The sequence below is a fragment of the Rhodamnia argentea genome, chromosome 2, assembly GCF_020921035.1.
Source record: "Rhodamnia argentea isolate NSW1041297 chromosome 2, ASM2092103v1, whole genome shotgun sequence".
NCBI classification, from domain to species: domain Eukaryota; kingdom Viridiplantae; phylum Streptophyta; class Magnoliopsida; order Myrtales; family Myrtaceae; genus Rhodamnia; species Rhodamnia argentea.
In genome coordinates, this window is record NC_063151.1 from 29,890,431 (window position 1) to 29,909,581 (window position 19,151).

General features: G+C 40.3%; 2 protein-coding genes across 6 annotated transcripts; both read right to left on the minus strand.

Moving 5' to 3' along the window:
* Positions 1-552: 552 nt before the first annotated feature.
* Positions 553-7,307, minus strand: LOC115739354 ((R)-mandelonitrile beta-glucosyltransferase-like). 2 transcript variants are annotated; one of them, XM_048274449.1, is made up of 4 exons: positions 6,716-7,307; positions 5,220-6,158; positions 4,324-4,325; positions 553-564 (listed from the first exon to the last, which is right to left on the minus strand). In XM_048274449.1, the coding sequence occupies exons 1-2, from the start codon at positions 7,248-7,250 to the stop codon at positions 5,224-5,226; spliced, it is 1,470 nt and encodes a 489-aa protein (XP_048130406.1). In that variant the 5' UTR covers positions 7,251-7,307; the 3' UTR covers positions 553-564; positions 4,324-4,325; positions 5,220-5,223. The 2 variants fall into 2 exon arrangements, with proteins under 2 accessions (XP_048130406.1, XP_030528251.1); XM_030672391.2 differs by lacking the exons at positions 553-564; positions 4,324-4,325 and having other exon boundaries at positions 5,212-6,158.
* Positions 7,308-13,231: 5,924 nt separating this feature from the next.
* On the minus strand, positions 13,232-18,673 carry LOC115739389 (AT-hook motif nuclear-localized protein 10-like). Of its 4 annotated transcripts, none has more exons than XM_030672455.1 (6): positions 18,585-18,673; positions 17,120-17,688; positions 16,284-16,336; positions 15,489-15,620; positions 14,261-14,422; positions 13,232-13,858 (listed from the first exon to the last, which is right to left on the minus strand). In XM_030672455.1, the coding sequence occupies exons 2-6, from the start codon at positions 17,646-17,648 to the stop codon at positions 13,622-13,624; spliced, it is 1,113 nt and encodes a 370-aa protein (XP_030528315.1). In that variant the 5' UTR covers positions 17,649-17,688; positions 18,585-18,673; the 3' UTR covers positions 13,232-13,621. The 4 variants fall into 4 exon arrangements, with proteins under 4 accessions (XP_030528315.1, XP_030528306.1, XP_048130543.1 ...); XM_030672446.2 differs by lacking the exon at positions 18,585-18,673 and adding an exon at positions 18,272-18,415; XM_048274586.1 differs by lacking the exon at positions 18,585-18,673 and adding an exon at positions 18,014-18,130.
* Between the last annotated feature and the right edge of the window lie 478 nt (positions 18,674-19,151).

Here is a 19,151-nt window from a genome sequence, read left to right on the forward strand (position 1 = left end):
TATCTGTTCACCGGGGGATCTTCAAAAGTCACGCCGAACGAAATAGCATCGGAAGAAGCCCCAAATCTACTAATTGACAAAAAATTCTCCACCGCACCTCATTGTCTCCTAGGCGTCATTCGGAGATACCAATAAAATGACATAAGCCCTCTTTTGTGTTTCTTTCTGTCTCTTCTCAATAGATTAGATTGATAAAAAAAAAATCTTAGATTTATTGTAATTGTGCCAATTTAGTCTTAAATATTTGTTTTAGCCAATTGAATCCAAAACTTTTTGCAGTTGTGCTAACTCGGTCTATCCGATCAATTTTAGCCGAAAATCGTTGGTATAGACATTTGCTATCCTATGTGGTGTGATCGGCGCTAACATGGACAATTTTTTATCAAGCGTTGATGAAGAAATGCATTCGATTCCATGGCTCTTTTTAGAAATCGAAAAAAAACCATGATCTAATTCATTCCGATAAAAGGAAGACCCTCACGAGAGCTTACTCTGCTCTTTGGTCCCCAAAAGCTATTGAAAATCCTAATCAAAGAGCCATAGATTCTAGTCCGCATTAAGGAGCTAACTCCAAGCAAGCAAGGTGAAGCATAAGCAGTAGCTCTTTTCCAATTACATCAAAACTTAGGGACAAGAACAACCTCAAGAAAAGCATCCTTTCGAGGTAGGCTGAAGATCTTCTTTATTTTATTTGTAATAGTATACCTATTGTGGTAAGTTAATTCTATCTCACTAATTATTCTAAGTGCATTTATTTGCCCTTGGCTCGGACTCATAAGCTTCAACAAGCTGCAATTCGATATTTTATCAAATTTTGTTGATTCTTTTCTTTTCTTTTTGTCCTTTAAAGTGGCTAGTGAGGTCCCCAAGCTCTCCCCAGCCACCGGCAAGGGCGTTCCAGCCCTCGACAGTAGCTGCCGGGCTCGGTGTCCCTCACTGGCCACTTTCAAGGAAAAAAATAGAAAATAAAAAAGGAAAAAACATAAAAATATTTTTAAAAATGTTAAAATATTATTAAAAATTATCCACTTTAGCATCGGTTGTATCACGTAGAGGGATGGCGTCCACGTCCAATTTTTTTGGGTGGATGGACTGAATTGTCACAAACGTAAAAAATTTGGGATTCAATTGGCACAAAAGAAAATATTTAGAACCGAATTGGTACAATCGCAATAGGCTTATGACCTTTTCAATAATTTTTCGTAATTGATTATTAGCATCTACAATTTTTATGTGGCAATGCCAAGATCCAATATCACCAAATTAAGACATGGTATAATTTTATTGAGCATATTCAAGTGCCCGTGTGAGAGGTGTTGGAAAAGTCTCACATTGTGCATTTTGTATATTGTAGACCATATATTATCTAGTTGATTCCTATTTCATTGGCTCAAACTTTTAACACGATTGTGACAACATGAAACGACTAGACACCAAGCCAAACGAGATAAAACAATACACAATATTACATGCAATACGCTTTGAAAGTTCATTAACTCTTGCAAATAATCAGATAGTTATGTGATGTAACATTTGAGCTTCGTGACCTGCTTTTTTTTTTGGTCATAGTGACCTGCTTATTTATACTGCACGAGACATTTCAATCTATTTATTCATAGTTATACAATTACGCATATTTAATACATGGGTTATTTTATATCAATAGCATATTAACAGAGATTAATATTTAATTACATCCATTCAAGTCGGTTGTTTCTATCACTACATCATAGTTGCTGGCCAGTGTGTCGACAAAAGATTGTTGCTATTGGGCGTTTAAAGAAGTCAATTCATTCAATACATGTCACACTACCATTCACATTTTAGGATTTCCAGTTTATCCCTTGTTTATGATTTCATTAAGTCGCCGTAAAATTAACTTTAATGATTTATGAGCTATTCCGATGTCGGATGGATCAACCATGTTTATGCTACAACTCTTGGTGTAAGAAATGAAAGAACTAACTTTGCGGATTTTATCTTATAGGGAAACCAATTCAGTAATTGCGATCTTCAATTAGTACATCTAAATAACTAAACTAATCTTTTTCATTTAATGAAATATAATGTTTTGTAGCTAAGTAAACATTTAGGAGCTCAGTGTTCATGTAAAAGAAATGAGAACGTGCAGATTTCGACTGGCGATGCAACCATTAAAGCCTATTCTACCCAGCTTTCTCATTATATGTGGTTTGACTTGTTTTATGGCTCTATCGCTTTGCACATAAATTTTTGCGTGGATGGCGATTCTTGAGAAAGTAAGATTTGGCAGCTGACCAGCATCTCAACCATGGAGTGTAACTTTGTCACTAATTCCAAGCCAGGGTGATGGAGCAGGGTGCTTGAAATGCCGTAGCTTGTACCAGTATGGATTCATAATCTGAGAAGGGGAAATGGTTAGTTGAGGGTGTGGTAAGTCTTGCAAATGGAACGGTGGCTTCTCCGCCTTCAATTCTCCCATTTGAATGATATGAGTAGATCTGTTTCTTAAAATAAGAATCAATTCTTTCCCAATATGTGATTTGGATTGCACCATTACCTAATAGTAACGTTAGGCTAGCGATACTCATATGAGAATCTGAACCAAAAGGATTTCGAATGGCCTTGTATTCTATCCTCTAGAAAGCGACCGATTTAACGTCTTTCTGTCTTTCGATGAAAGTCCTCTTGTACCCATCAGTCGTTAATCGTAATGGATATCGAAGGAAATACCTTCTTCCCACTAGAAATCATAGGTAGAAATAGGTGGTCTAGATGAGAAACCGACTCGCGAAATGCCGTGTCCAAATTTTCTTTCCACAAAGTTCGGCATAAAAAAAAAAAATCACAAACCATGCGGGTCTCATAAGTCGAATCGTGACATGTCCTTTGGATAGTCCACGGACTAGTCCGCATCCATAATCCGTCCCCTCAATCTTCCACTCGCGTCCATCCATACCATCTTCTTCAATAGTTTTAGAACGCGGCGGTAGTTGAGCTTCATGTCTGAGCATGATAAGTAACTTAAGGTCAAAATTGTTGTTAAATGTATCGAAACAGTTCCCCTGTGCTATAGGACGGTAAGATAGTTTTAATGAGAGAGATGTCAAGAGTCCAACTTTAGAGGAATCGCACCCTTGAGCTTATTTGAAGAAAAGTCCACCCATTCAAGCAGCGCGAGATTCGCTGGAGAAGAAGGTATGGAAACCTTGACGTTATTGCCGGAATATTTAAACGTTCGGAAGAAATGAGCTTTGGAATGGTTTACGACGTACTTGGCAAAAGACCGGTGGAGTGATTCTTTTAAAGGTCGGAGATTCTCAACTTGGGTGAGGGATGATGAGCCACAGGAGTCTTCGTCAAGCCAGAGAATTTGTTGGACCTGAGAACCGGAACTCGCAATTGGGGAAGGGTCTCTGGCCAAACTGGGCCTAACTAACAGATCTTTGTAAAACCCAATCCCAGGCCATGTCTTCCATAGCCTCAGCCCAGCCCATCATTTAATTTTCTTCTTCGATTGATGAAGAAGAATCGGCGAAGACAAGAAGAAGAAAAGGGAGGAGCTCAACCAAGAGAGGAAAAAGAGGGAAAGAACAGAATAAAGAGAGAAATCCTTAACACGTTCTCGATCCGGAGCCGAATTTTCACAACGCTAAGTGAGTACACAAAACCTCTATTCGTCTAATCGAAGGAATTTTCGAAATTAAGGTTTAAATTCCGAGCTATGTCAATTCTGAGTTGTGCATTCAATTGAGGCGTTTTCAAGCTGCGTATAATATTAGGGTGTTATGGAGTCGTGGAAGTTGGCGGAAATCCATTTGGGGTTACAGTTTGATTGGAGCGAATTTTTAAAGTTCGGTGCACATTGTCGACCAGTCATGAAATTCTATTTTTAGTGATGTTTGTTCCCATTTTCGTCTGTCTTTTGGGTCAGTTAAGCCAGGGGTTTTGCAGTGCTTCAAAAGAGCTTTAAATTGACTATAATTTTGCTTGAAATGAAGTTCGATGGAGGAAGTTTTGGCCCAAAAGATTTCAAGGCGCAAGCTGTCCATAGCAGAGAGTAATGTGTTTTCGCTATCGGGGAGCTTTTCGTTGGCACGTATGTATCATTTTATCAATGGATGGGCTTGGTTTAGCCGAGTCATTCATTAGAATCTCGTTTAACTAAGTTTTTTCAGACTATTTTTTAATTATTTGATAGGAAGACAAGTGCGTCGGCTCGAATAATCATCATAGGTTGATTTTCGGCTTTCCCAAGTGAGTGTTACTACTTCTTCTTTGTGTTTGTAAACTCATATCTAAAAAACGATAAGTACTAAAATATGTTGTGAGTTAAGAAATGACATCTTTGTTGCCTAAAACATGATCGAGCATTTAGTGTCGTTTTGTCATTTTGAAATGGAAATTTATCTTTTGATTACGGTTTGCGTCGATTGCCTTAAATGGTTCATGGATATTGAACGATGTGGGTGTGGTGCTCCATTTAAGCGGTTTGTAGATATGCTTATACTAGCTTTAGGGTATCTTTTTTAGCCGAGCCACCGGCATTATAGTTAGAGATCTTGCCAAGAGGGATCTTGATTGCCTTTGTCATGGGGTGTTATACTTGACCATGGTTAGATACTTGAACACGAGATTGGTCAACGGATGGACCATTGATGTGTGTTTTCGATGAGATTGATCAATGAGTTGAAACATTGATTTTTGTTTCGATATTATTGATTGAAGTGAATAATTTTGCTATGGATATGTTGAAGTAATATATAATTTGTTTTGGTCATAAAGGTTTGTTATATTACGACTTTGATGTAAATGAGTTATGTTTTGTAATATTAAATATCCATAGTGATTGTTCGATCCGCTTAAAAGAAATATATTATTTCCTGAGTCGTGGTAGCCATTCCTTTCATCTTACGTACTTTTCAGATTCTTCAGCGAGCCACAATTAGGACGTGAGTGTATTGTCAGCATGAGGACTTTTTGATAGGGAGATCTTTTTGTATGAGTTGTACATAGCTATTCAGCTTTTGAGTTAGACGTTCTTTTGTTGGATAAATATATATATCAATTTTATGAATATGTGAATTTTATTTTTTTATGATTTATTGTAAGCTTTGGTATTGTCACCAAATAAATATTTTTTATGACTTTATTGAAGAAACTCTTCTCCTTCAACTAGAAAACGAGTAAACATAGCGCATAAATATCCTAGACCCAAAAAAAGAGGAAAAATATCAAACTACATCATGTAGACAAAACCTGGTCTAGCAACTTGTCCAAATTCATGGAAGACGACCCTTCTTCACCGGCTGCTTCTTCCGCCAACTTCTTCCACTCCATGGCCTTGCTTCTCATTTTCTTCCCCACCTCTCCTTCCATCAACTCCCTCACCAGCCTCTCCACTTCATCTCTCTTCACATCGCCATCCATCTCCAACCCAACCCCCCAATCATCACAGATGTACTTGCGGTTCGTCTGCTGGTCTCCAGAGCATGGCCAACACAGCATCGGAACTCCGGCTGATAAGCTCTCGATGGTCGAGTTCCAGCCGCAGTGCGTCAAGAACCCTCCGACCGAAGGGTGGTACAGCACTCTCTCTTGCGAGCACCACCCAGATAGAAAGCCCCTCTCTCTTGTTTCCTCCACGAATTCTTCGGGAAGAATCGCTGCGTCTCCATTCACTGCATCCGGCCTCAAGATCCACAAGAAACACTGGTTGCTATTAGCCAGTCCCATCGCAAATTCAACCAATTGTTGGTGCGTCAGGACCGCTACACTCCCAAAGTTCACATAGATCACGGACTTGGGCTCCTTCGTGTCCAACCACTGGAGGCACTCGTCGTGCTCTTCCAAGAGATTGCACTCAATGTGTTTCGAGGGGAACGATTTTTCTGGAGCGATTCGATCGATCATCAGGTGAAGTGGTCCGACCGCATAAACCCTAGGGACCATCGAGGAGAGGGCATGCAGCACGTCTGCCTCGAGCGCCTCAAAGGTGTGGACGATGGTTGCTGTGGCATCGCCCATCCTATCGGCAACATCGGCGGAGAAATCGAACACGGCGTCGTCGGAGCCAGGGATTCGGAAGAAGTTGGGCATGTCGCGCACCCGCATGTTTTTCAATCCCGGGATCCAATCGATAGGGGTGTTCCCATATGCGTTCATAAATTGCGATTCATCTGCAAAATCATCAAACGGTGGAAAATTTCATTAAGGTGACTTTTCCTCGCTCTTGAATGCATTCTAAGTCACAAATCACATACAATGCAAGTCTTGGAGATCTACTCCATAGTATTACGCTCTTCATGTCCGATCAAAGTCATAATGGAAAATGATTTGACCGATAAATTAATTTCCAGGAGAATGGAATAATGTGTAATTCCTTGCCAAGTGAAGTTTAACAAATTTTGGATACCAAAAAAGAAAAAAGTTTAACAAATTCTAGCTTATGTTGTGATCAAAGTCAAAATTATTTAGAGATATGCAGAGAAAAATGTAAAAAGCTTGCTGACCTAGAAAAAGTTAGTAAAGTAGGCACACGAGCAAAGGATCCCCCGTAAGAGTAGGAGCCGAGATGATGCCCATTGAGCACGACAGTTCTCCGCTCGGGAAATTAACCAAAAAATAATTTGAACCTATAATAATTATATCAATTTAATGTTAAATTTTTTTTTTGTATTAATTGGAACTCAAACATATTTTTCTCGTCATTTCCGACATTACCCTTATGCATTACCTGTGGTTGTGGCTGTGAGTAGCGCAAGACCGTTTTCTCTGAGGGCTCGCAAGTGCTTCACCGCCATGAGGGTACAACCGGCTACAGTAAACAAGTGTATGAGTGGAATCCCAAATTTTGAAGCCGCAGGACTCGTGGTGAGCGTCACGACCCCGTCCGAGACGATGCAAGTCACCGGCGGGACGCTCGGGCTCGAGACCAGGCTCGATACGAGGTCGCCGAAGGGGGCGACCATATGGCTCCTCGTCGACTCGCAGAGCGTCGCGATGTCCTGCGTCGCGTCCGCGTCCGAAGGAGGTAGGCCGTCCGGTATCGTCAGGAACCGGAAGTCGCTCGGCGTTCCGTCCGCGAACTCGAGGCCTCGGGCTCTGGCCAGCCGCCGGTGGTTGAACTCGGTGTTGACGAAGGAGATGTGGAAGCCCTTGCGATGGAGGAGCTTCGCTAGCTTGAGCATGGCCCCGATGTGGCTTTGCAGTGGGAATGGAACACAAACAGCGTGTGGCTTTGTGGCCGATTCGAGCCCAGTGGCGCTCATCTTTATTCTCACTAAGGGAGCGACGGCTCAAATTGATTTTCTTAAGATGAGTTTCAAACTCGGCTTGGTTTGACAATTTTTGAGCTGAGCTTCTCTGCTTATATAGAACTCCGTCTACTTTTTTGTACTCGCCGGCCAAAGACAAAACTTGGTTTGACAATTTTTGAGCTGAGCTTCTCTGCTTATATAGAACTCCGTCAACTTTTTTGTACTCGCCGGCCAAAGACAAAACTTTTTTGTTCTTACTCTCGTACGTTGTTCTATTAATGCGATAACAGGCAGGATTTTATAAATAAATGATGAACAGTAAATGACAACAAAGATTGATTAACAACAAAAAAAAAAAAAAATATCAAATATTTACTTGATTCGGTCTAAATATTGATATCGCGAAGAAAGCCATTAATAAATAATCAATCATAGTCGAAAAATTAATATTATAATCGCTCTCGAGCAAGTGCTTTTTCAACAGTAGAATTCAAAGCATTTGTAAAGAAAACACCTTTTGTTTCTTCTCGGCCGGCGGCTCTTTTTCACGAAGGATACACCTAAATCCAAAATATTTACAAATAAAACATTTTTATTTGTCCTCGGGCGGCTGCTCTTTTGTCCTTTACTGTTTGGCTTCTGAAGGAAAATTACTGTATGGCCCTCAAGGAGAATAAATCAAGATGTGGCAAGGAGACGTCCACTTCGGAGTAGAAAAGTCTTTTCCGACAAAAAAGAAAAAAGTAGAAAAGTCATTGAAAAATCCATCCACGTCCGGTCAAGCGTGTCCTTCAAGAAAAGATTTTTATAACAGAGAAGTCCTGGAACCATCCATCCATACCCCGGTCTAACGTGTGCTTCAAGAAAAGATTTCTAATTCGGAATACAAAATTGATTCTTTTTGTTTTCTTGTAAAGATACGTTCGCTCAAAGTCCTAAAACTTATAAATGATACAGAAATTTACTAATGAAATAACAAAGTATGAAGCCCCACATCTCCTAATTAACAAAAGATTTTGACCGCACATCATTTTCTCCTAGGCGGCATTCCAAGATACCAAGAAAGTTACATAAGCCATTATATTGTCTCTACCTCTGCTCAATAGATTAATTAACATTTAGCATGATTAATATTAAATAGATAAATCCTTTTTTTTTTTTGTCAAAGATAGATACTGTTCGAACGAGTTGAATTTCGATGTGTATCGCGGCCACCGCAAATGGGATGGGAGATCTCGGCGTTAATTGGGCCACCAATCAAATAGATCTGTTTTTGAAAGATGAGGATATGCTTCCAATTGCATGAACCTCGGGGATCGTTGAGATGAGAGCGAGCACTACATTCGGCTCGAGTGCTTCGGAAGGGTGGACCATGGTCCCCGTGGCCTCGACTATGAACTTGATGATAGGATCGTTGGAGCCACCGATTCTAATGGACGTTGGGCAAATCACGCCGCCTCACATTTCTATGTTTTGGGATGGGTCGATAGGGGGTTGAGTCTGTTGATGTTTGTTTTTTTACAAAAATAAAAAATAAAAATACATTTTTCATATCCCATATAGGTTAGATGGGAAAGTGTAAAATATTTTATTAGTAAAAGGCTATTATAGTCTTTCAAATGAAGAAATTGGTCAATTGAGCTAAACCTCATTATATTTATGTGGGGGTGTGCACTGTGCGATTAATAGGTGCGCTTAGCACGTTTGTACAATCGTGGTTCAGAATTGACACTAATCAACAATTATTTTTTAATTTTCAAAATTATAGTAATAAATTAACCGATGTGTCCGAAACAGATTATTCATTTAGGAATTGCAGTTATTTTTATTAATTTCAATTTCAATTTTTTAATTATTTATTTATCTCTAATTGTTATTGGGGTCTCTTACAACCTTCAAAAAGAAGTATCCGAATTTACTGTTATTTAGACATGAAGATGCGTCCGAATTAATCGATTTTGGACATGAGGAACTGTGTCCGAATTTACAGTTTTCGGAATGAAGAATTGTGTTCTCTTCGCTAATAGACATACATTATCTTTAAGAACAACTTTCATTTTCATTACTTTTCAAAAAAACTATGGCCATTGTTTTCAATTGTTTTTCTTTGAGAGTTTTTGGAGAAATATTAGAACCGCAATTAATATCCTCATTCCGAATTTTGTTATATCTTGGAGGATTTTGCTAATAACCATTAACAACATCATGGAAAAATAATTTCTTTAAAAAAGATGAATTCACGGCTCAAAAATTCCATTTCTTCCAATTCATTCTTTATATTTTCATGACATAGTCCCATAGTCGCCTGTTATAAAATATCCATATGCTTGCATACGGATTGCAATCCACCTCCACTGCCCATTGACATAAGTAGTTTTAGTTTGAAAAACTGATCAATTATCAAAATTAATACCTCGATGTATATGACTCATCTAAATCAAGATTTATTTGAAATTATTTTCAGTATGATTCGTCGAACAACACGACTGATTCGAGTAAGCTTCTTTCGTCTTCAAGGATGATATGAGTTTATCATCGTTGATGCATGGAGGGTAGGGAATTAAGAATTTAGCGGGCGCAAATCCAAAATTAATTCTAAATTGGGAAAGAAGACTTGAGAGATATCAATTCATCACAAAATAACTGTATGGTCCTCAACCGTGCGGCTTCTGCAGGAAAATTACTGTTTGGCCCTCTAAGTCTCCTCTAAGTCTAAGAGAATAAATTACTGTAGGTCTTTGAAAATTAAGTCCACATCCGGTCAAACGTGATACAATCCTCCAAAAACAGGTACCACCACGAGTTTGACCCCCCCAAAAAAAAAGTTACCATCACGTGGACTTGCGTGTGCTTCAAGAAAAAATTCGTAATTCAAAATAGAAAATGGATGGATATGTCTTTTCGCTCTATTAGATTCGGTTTAATAAACGGGTGGACGTCCTCTAACGGGGTCGAATCCCGTAAAAGGCTTAAACCCGACGTATAATTTAACATTTTTTCATCATAGCACGATTTATATCTAAGCCATAGTACTCTTCATCCATATTGTTGTCTTAATGCCTTGCAGGCGCTCACTCTCTATAGATACAAATTGTGCTCAAGTACAACTTGAGTTTTGCCAAAAGAAGATACCTAGTCATCATATGAAAGTTTCTCCGTTTTCTCTATCTTCTTTACAATAAATATACTCTTCGTTAAAACATCTCGAATGAAGTGATACCCGATGTCGGCTTATTCATATGTCCTTGTTATACCTCGTTCGTTACTCCGATGATTTCGTATTGATTTATTTACAAAATTCAGTTATGATTCCGCATTAATATTACAACAAATGTGCTCGGTAGGAAAAGCACCGGCGAAGTTACTGTTCAGACAAGTCCAAATTCTTAACATTAAGGTCCGATCGGTCATCGGACTGTTCACTGTGCCGGAGAATTCATCCGAGTCTGAGAATCAGGACTCGTAGTTGAGGAAGGGTTCCAACCAATCCGTGAATGCACCCGCAATCTTGTTGTGATTGACATCTATAACCTGCAACATTAAAGCAAACGGGGTTCATCAATGGTACCGTGGAACTCGTTTGCCCTCATATGAAGTTTTGGCAGGAGTGGCGAAGTTTCAAGCCAATAAGGGAAAGAATCGCTTATTTGGTTATAACTAAAGATCTCACACTAACTGGGTCTAGTTAGCCAAGGATCACGGTAACGGCGGGGAAAAGTACCAAAAAAGTTTTAAATTTATTGCATTGATATCAATTCAATACTAAATTTTTTAGTTGAACAAATTTAGTCCTAAACATTTTTGTATTGATACTAATTTAGTCTATCCGGCCAATTTTCATCGAAAATTGCGGACGTGGACGTTGGTCGCGCCACGTAGAACGGCCGGCGCCGACTTGAACACTTTTAATTAATTTTTTTCTCTTTCTTTCATTCTTTTTTTTTTATTTCACTTTGGCATGCGAGGGTTGTTAAAAGAAAAAAAGTATGGCAAAAAAGAAAAATATAACTCATAATATAATTTTTTAACAAGATATTATTAAAAAAAAATGTCAATGGCATCGCCGACCACACCATGTAAACTATTGGCATCCACTTTAGCGATTTTCGGCAAAAATTGACTGGATGAACTGAATTGGTATCACTGAAAAATGTTTATGACTAAATTGATTCAGTTTAAAGGTTTAGGACTAAATTGGTATCAACGCAATAGATTTAAGAATTTTTTAGTACTTTTCCCCGATAATGGCTCTTTAAAGTGATTGTTGCCAAAGACCAATGACCGAGGGTCATGGCTCTTGCCAATGGCCGGCCAAATGAAAGAAAAAAAGTAAACAAAAAAAATTGTAAAAAAATATCCACAGCTGACCGTGCAAATTAAAGACTGTTCATGTTAGCGATTTTCGGACAAAATTGACCAAACAAACTGAATGTGTACCAATTCAAAAAAGTGTATAACTGAGTGGGTCCACTAAACTCCAACATACAAAATCCATCGTGCGATGCAAATGTTTTGCATCGTTGCCTTAAGTTTAACAGGGACTGGCTACTTACATCTGTTGTGACTAAAAAACACCTGTTGAATTGCGGAAGTCATTGGGAAGTATGAAAGTGGTAAACATGAAAGTCTTCGTCTTGCCCTAGAGTTCACACGCTGTCTGATAACATTCGTACTAGATGGACAAGTTGGTTATCAGATACTGTGTAATGCACAGATCCACCTAGTAGAAGGCCGAAGCTTCCTCTATGTGACTTCAGGCGCGGGAGGCTACTACACCTGCCTACCCAGCAATCGCTAGCCAAAGCTGATCAGATTCTACATTCCCTTGCCAAAGGCCCTAAGTTCTTCATATATCTTTTTCTTCTTCGGAGAGAGGAAATACGGAGAAAATTTACGGGGAAATCCATCCACCATGCCGAGTAGTTTCTTCCTTTTATCTCCCTTTAAGCCTTTTAAGGAACTGCTCAGGTTTGAGTCGTCTCTCTGTTCTTGATTAATTCCGTCAGTGGTCATACATGAGCTGTCGGTTTCAAGATTTCTGAACGTTTTCAAGGACCAGATGGTCCACTGGACGTTTGTTTGGGTTCTTGAAATTAAACCCACGTGTTCAAAAAGTACGAGAGAGAGAGAGAGAGAGAGAGAGAGAGAGTAAAATAGTAATGTCGTTCCAATGAGTCACTGACCACATCCATTAGCGGAATGAGCGAGCATAACATGTACCTTCTTTCTTTCGTGCCCTCCAGGAGTACAAGCGTGTTGAAGGAATGGGATGGTCAATATTTCAGGTTCATCAGATGGGAAGTTTCCGATCCGATCCAGCGACGTTGCTGGGCAAGCTCATCTCTCTCCCTCACCTTTGGCCGGTTGCCAATCCGGCAACCGGCTGAAGAAAGAAAAAGAAGAAAAAAAAAAAATTCTCAATCAATGCTACCAACGGTCACCTCTTTCAATTGATCTTCCACAAGGAGCTTCTAAAAAAAAAGTAAAAAAAATTAAAAAAAACATTGTCACGTCATATATGCAAATCCGATATTAATCGGATGAATTGAATTAGCATAAACATAAAAAATTTATAACTAAATTGACGAAATTATAACAAATTTAAGACTTTTTTTTTTTTATGATTTCCTCAACCAACGAATGAAAGCGTTTTGCCGACGAAAAAAGAACACAACACGAGCAGGGTTCCAGTTCAGGGATCCAATAACTCCTCAGGCTCTCCGGAAGTATTCATTACCGACCCGTTCCCGCTAGAACATCTGCTGTTCTCTCCGAAGTAGGCAATTATGATGTCATTTTACTGATTCAAACTATGAGATACTACTTAATATATTTCGACTCTGGCCCGCTCACAGATACAACCAGAATTCGATCAGGAAATGAAGGATTTGTCAAATTGGATAAAGTTCTGGTCATTCTCGGACTTCAATCACTTATCATAAAGTACATGCAACTCATCAAAAAAAAAAAAACTCATAGAACCTTTGCCTCAGTTTTCCACTCAAAAGCAACAAATCATACTTCATAAATCAAATTAGCCGATAAGAATCCCCTTCCAGCATCATCCATCGTCAAACCGATACCATAAATACATGGGGGACCATATGACACGAGGTTCGCCGATCTCACATCAATGAAAGCTTCTAATCATAAAACTCTAAAAGCGAATCTCTAGCATTAGACCAAACACCGTGGTGAAACATAACAGGCGGCTATCTACTTAATTCACATATGCCAAACACACTATGGAGTCCTTATTCTAAGAATCTCATGCAAGGACTCGCACTACTAGAGGCAACGAATGACGATCACATAGATTAGCCATCTATTTATCAGCATGCGGAGCCTACCACACAAATTAGGTTAACTAGACGAGAGGTGATTTACTTCCAGGGCACAATGGGCAAGGCTTGTTGGGTGCTGTTGGTGCACGCTCCTGTGTTCTGGTTTAGCGGGCTTCCTGGGCCGCCAGAGGATTCGCTGAGAGTCCCATGAGACGGGCTGCTGGCCCCTGTAAACCCACCAGACGATGCAATCCTCGCTGTGCCTAGAAAAGGTTCTGCGTGGTTTGCTGACTTTGATTCTTTGCGACCATCAGCGATGAAGCTTCCCACGATCACCTGGAATGTAGAACACAAAGCACACTTCATAAGTTTGCAGCAACCGAGAACATAAACATCAAATTAGACTATTTCCCTAAAACTCGTGATGCACGCTAAGCCAAGCACAAGGTAAAATTTAAGACAGAAAGTTATGAGATGCTAGAAAACTCGAACCTCCTGTACTCAGCTAAATTTGAAAAAATATCTCTTTACCCCACATTGGCCTCCAAACATCTTCTCTTAGTACATCTCTACTGTTGCTTCACCACAGATTTGGGCCAGACCAGATTGTAAGTTAACGAAGAAATTTATTTTCAAAATATAAATGAGTGGAGTTACCACACAAACAGAGATTCTGAATCTAAGGTTCTGTAAGTTTCTCTCCTACAAACAAAGAGGTGTACAAAGAGTAAAAAGAACCTGAACAGGGGAGGCAGCAGTTAGTAGACCCGCGACCCCTCCCCCTAAAACACGACCATCTGGCCCAGACAAAGACACACTTAAACCTCCAGTTCTGCTTCGGTGACCACCACTCTCTGATAACAAAAATGAACCAGCGAGCGACAGTATTTCAAATCGCCCCTGCATTAAAAGAAATCATAAAAATGAGAGAAGCTAAGTGCTACAACAGATGCTTTATTGTGATTACTTTTGCGCAAAAGTTCATTCTGGTTCAACCCATACAAGTAAAAAAATGCCAGCAACAAAGATTTCGGAATGCAAATGCCAACAGAAAGCAATATAGAAGGCTTAAATCTGGACATGAAGATGCTGAGCAAAGAGGTTGTAGCTATAGATGGATTAAATGGCCAGAAGAAATGTTACAGGTATTTAATAGCTATTCCTAAATAGGGCCAAGGTGTATAGAGCAAAGTTGTACGGGTTCGACCAGCATTTTCCTTATGAATAATGAATAAACCAGTATGGCCGACTCTTGTTGGGTTATGGCCATTTATTTAAATACTCACTCACAGTATCCTACATCACTCAATATACAAATTCTGTAAACCAATCTTAGTACACCTGGCATTACTCTTTCTATTATATCAGTTTGGCCTCACATAACAACCAAACCAGAAAACTTGTATTGAACTATAAGACTATCAACTTCTCCTGTTCGATGATGTGACCCACAATATTTCCTCCTCAACTCTCCGAACATTATATGTGCTTGGTTTCAGTTTCTTGTACTGACGAGTACAACTAGACAGCGTCCATCCTAAATCCCTAGTGCTCTCCATGCACCAAAAAGAACATGCGGCTAGTTGGAGTATGATCCAAATGGCAGTCAGTAGTTTAACAGTTGAGCACAAAAGGAAGAGGAAAGAAAGTACGCGATTCAACAGAATTTCAATGAACAATTCCCACAAATCAGGATCTCAGTTTTCCTCTTGGACGAGCCACAGATATTATTCTTTCTTTCAATCATTCCACTTCAAAAAATATTCCGAAAATAATAGATGAGTAAATAAAAGTAACACTTAAAAAGAGAGACTTCCTAGTCAGATGGAGCATTATTCGGTTTGAAAATACATGAGGGCGTAATATTTTAGAAAAAAACTGATGGGTCCAGACGCTGACAACTCATTGCTTAAAAATCTCAATATCAACTCCAAGACCAGGAGAGAATTATATCAGTCTCACAAACCTCATAAGTTACGGTCCCACCAGATATAGCAGGTTGGCGGAGGGTCACATTCGATATGGCTCCATTAGCTGATAAAATGCAAACGGCCCGCGGACCATGTTGAGAAAACGACATTATTTTGGAGGAAACATCCTGAAACACCAACTCACTAAATCAACTTAACCATACAGAAAAATTTTGGAGGTCAACGAACAGAAGCTTGACAGAAAAGCAATATTACTATCTATAGGCCAAATTTGCTCAATGTTTTGACTTCATGTGCTTGTTGTAGTTTCTAGTGGGTAAAGGCGTGCTGTTTTGGCCACATATACTTTTAGCATATATCTAGTTATCAATTTTTGCAGGGAACAGCTTCAACAATCCTATATTAAAGAGAAAGATATCGTGAATACAAATCTATTAATCAATGTACATATTTCCACTCGTCATTAGGATCTTCCGGTATCATGTAGGTTAAGGAATTAGCTCAAAGCTACCCATTTATGTTGAACTCAACAGGAAAAATTTCCAAGCATTTGTACTCAAAGCGCAGAAGAACCAACCAGTGCACAAAGAAGACTGATTTGGAATTTAGTTGAAGACCAATCACAACATAATGGATTTAATTAGTTAGCATGTGAAATGGCCAGTCTTATACACGAATGTAATTCAGTAACCTTATGAAGGTTTTATCAAAATAAACCAGAAAATATTCATGGCTCAAATGACAATATTCCGGAATCACTAGTACAAATTCCACAGAAAAGATGCAGCCCGAGAAAACATGAAAAGAAAATTGAAAGGGCCAAAGGGAACCTCTCCAGCTTTAACAGTGATCACATGTGGTGTAAATCCAATTCCAAGTGATCCTGCAAGAAGATTTTCTAATCAGTCAGTCACCTTATTCCCAGGCAAAACCATAAACAAGAAAGGTAGGCCTTTGTATTCTTCATACAAAAAAAAAAAACACATTTGAGAACTCTCTTAATCGAAAGGAGAAAAGAAATCATAAGCACGAAAAACTACACACAAAAAGGTATATAGCAATGAACAGTTTGGATATCCAGCCCCAAAAAAAGGAACACTCCCCTGAATCAAAGAAACGAAGCATTGGGGGAAGAAGTCAAAATCTTCATAAAGCAAATTCCCCGACGTTTAAAGTCGCATAAACCAAGACCGTCAAGGCACCTGACCTCACCAAGTAAGCATAGGAATAACACAAGGCAAGGTCCACATAAACCAAAGCCAGAAAAATGGGAAATTGCAGAACAAGAAGTAAGGGGTACGGAAGTCATTCGACCTAAAAGATCTGAAGTAAGACCGCAACAACAGATCCCCCCAAGTTGCAGCAGATACCCGCTTGCTTTCCCTTATTTAAAGACGTATCCTAGTGAAATGGTATCCACAAACCCACGCAAATGCACAGCATCATGTATCAACAACGACCAATCAGCCATTTGGTTAGCCAATCAGACACCCAAGTTGGAAACCAGGAGAATTAGCATAAAAGAGAGAGGCCACATGACTTCAGACAGCTGAACGAGCACCACCAGATCAGACACCAACTTTTTCTGAAAAAATTGCAAAAGTCAAAGACCCAGATCCGAGAAAGGTTTGAACACCCACGTACGCATCGCATGTTTTCCAGTTACCTAGAGTCTCCAACTGCCGTTTCTTGTTGCTAGAACCAGGAGGCCTCCCTCTCTTCTTGAACGAATTCGGCGATGCAGGGCCCGACCCTTCGCCCGCCGACGTCAGGGGAGCCACTGTGGAAACCGGGTGCGGGGAGGAGAACCCTCCGCCAGCTGGCGCCACCGTGCTCGCCGGGGCCGCCGGCGTGAGGCCCAATGCAATTGTGCCGTCCGGCCCGTACTTTCTGGGCCTTCCTCTCTTTTTCTTCGCCGGCTCCGCGCCAACATTCATGTTGATCCCGTGGGCCAGCGCGGCAGGACCACCTCCATCCATTGAGGCGGCCTCCGCGGCGCCGCCGTTCCCGGCGGCAGAGGGGGGCTTGTAGGAGGGTGACGAGACAGTGGCGGGCTTGTAGACAGCTGTCCCGTCGGGGCTAAAGGCCAAGCGCATGTTCTGCACCACCGGCTGTGACGGCAGGGAAGCCTTCTGGAGCCCGACCGGGAAGGGGTCTCCTCTGCTTGCTATGACTCCTGTCTCAGATCCTGACATTTCTGCCGTTCTGGGTTTTCTTAAATCTCCATAGAAACACCTGCAAAAAAATCTCTTCCACGAGATCAGCGACGGAAAACACTAAACCTTCGAAGCTCAACTCCCCAAAGCTTAAATTTTTAGCAGAATGGTAGCGAGAGAAAAGGTAATTCTTGAAGAAGAGAGCTTTACGAAGAAGAATTAGCATGTTCTGCTCCGTAAGCCAAAAAAACCTTTCGCAGAAAATATCGGCAAGAGTAGAAGAACTGCACTAAGAACAACTCCGACAAAGATCAAAATTTGGGAACATGTAGACCCTAAAAACCTCGGAATTCCTAGATTCCAAGCAAAAATCTCTCGCAATCCGAAGAAAAAGTCACAATCACTAAGAATTATCTCCAGAAATTACACGGCATGTTTTCCGACTCCACTGGGAAAAGCAAAACCAAGCGATTTTCCGACATTGAGCAGTAGATCATGCGAGAAATTCAGGTAAAAAAATCGACAAAAACGAAGAAAGAAAACAAATTTCTGGAAAATAATTAAATTTCACGGGAATTAAGGCCTAAAAATGCCCAAAAAAAACACGGTTAAAAGGGAAATAGTCGGGAAAAAAACGGCCAAAAAAACTGCGACAAACTTACCAATAAATTGGCAAAAAAAGGGAGCAGAGGGTGGGAGTCGGAGGAGCAGCAACAATGCTAGGGTTGCAGAGTGGGAAGGCAGAGGGGTTACGATTGCTTTCTTTTTTCCTTTAAAGAAATGCTGAGAATTCGAGATATTTAGTAGGCACCTTATTACCATTCTTTATTTAAAATTGGGAAAAAGAAGAAAATTGGATTTCCCCTTTTCATGCCCCTCCCCCGGCTTACGGGCTTTATTGGAAAAAGCAGGGCCTAATTTCGCTTTTTTTTTTCCCCCCCTTCCTCTTCCTAACGCTCGAGTCGAGAAACCGACCGAAACTCGCTCGAGTCAACGCACTGAGCTCGCTCTGCCAGGACAGGACGACTCGCGCTGTGCCGTGCCGTGCCGACCAGCAGCAGGGAACGTAAACATATCGAAGAAGAAGGAACGAGGTGACTGTCGAGTCGAGACAAGAGAGGGAGAGGGAGAGGGAGAGAGAGACGAGCCGAGGAGGAGGAGGAGAAGGAGGAGCAACGGAAGACGGTGGGCCCCCCACTCGAGGCAGTGGCAGTGTTGTAAATCCTCGCTTTTTCCTTCCTTTTATTCTTTGTTTGTTCTTTTTTTCCTTTTTCCTTTTTTTGGGTCCGTTACCTTTCGTTGCTTTTTCTAAAGCTTCTGCCTTTTATTTCTTAAATTAAGGCCATTAATTACCTTCATGAAAGCGCTTACTAAAATTGAGTCTTCAAAAAAAAAAAAATTTTAGCTTTCAAAATTTGCACAGTTGCAAAATCTGGTGGTCAGTCCAACTCCTGTTTTTTCTTTTTGTGGGGGGAAATTAATCCGTGGGGTCACCTAATTAAATCGAGTTTTCGGGCATCGCGAGGAAATATCCTGGAAGTA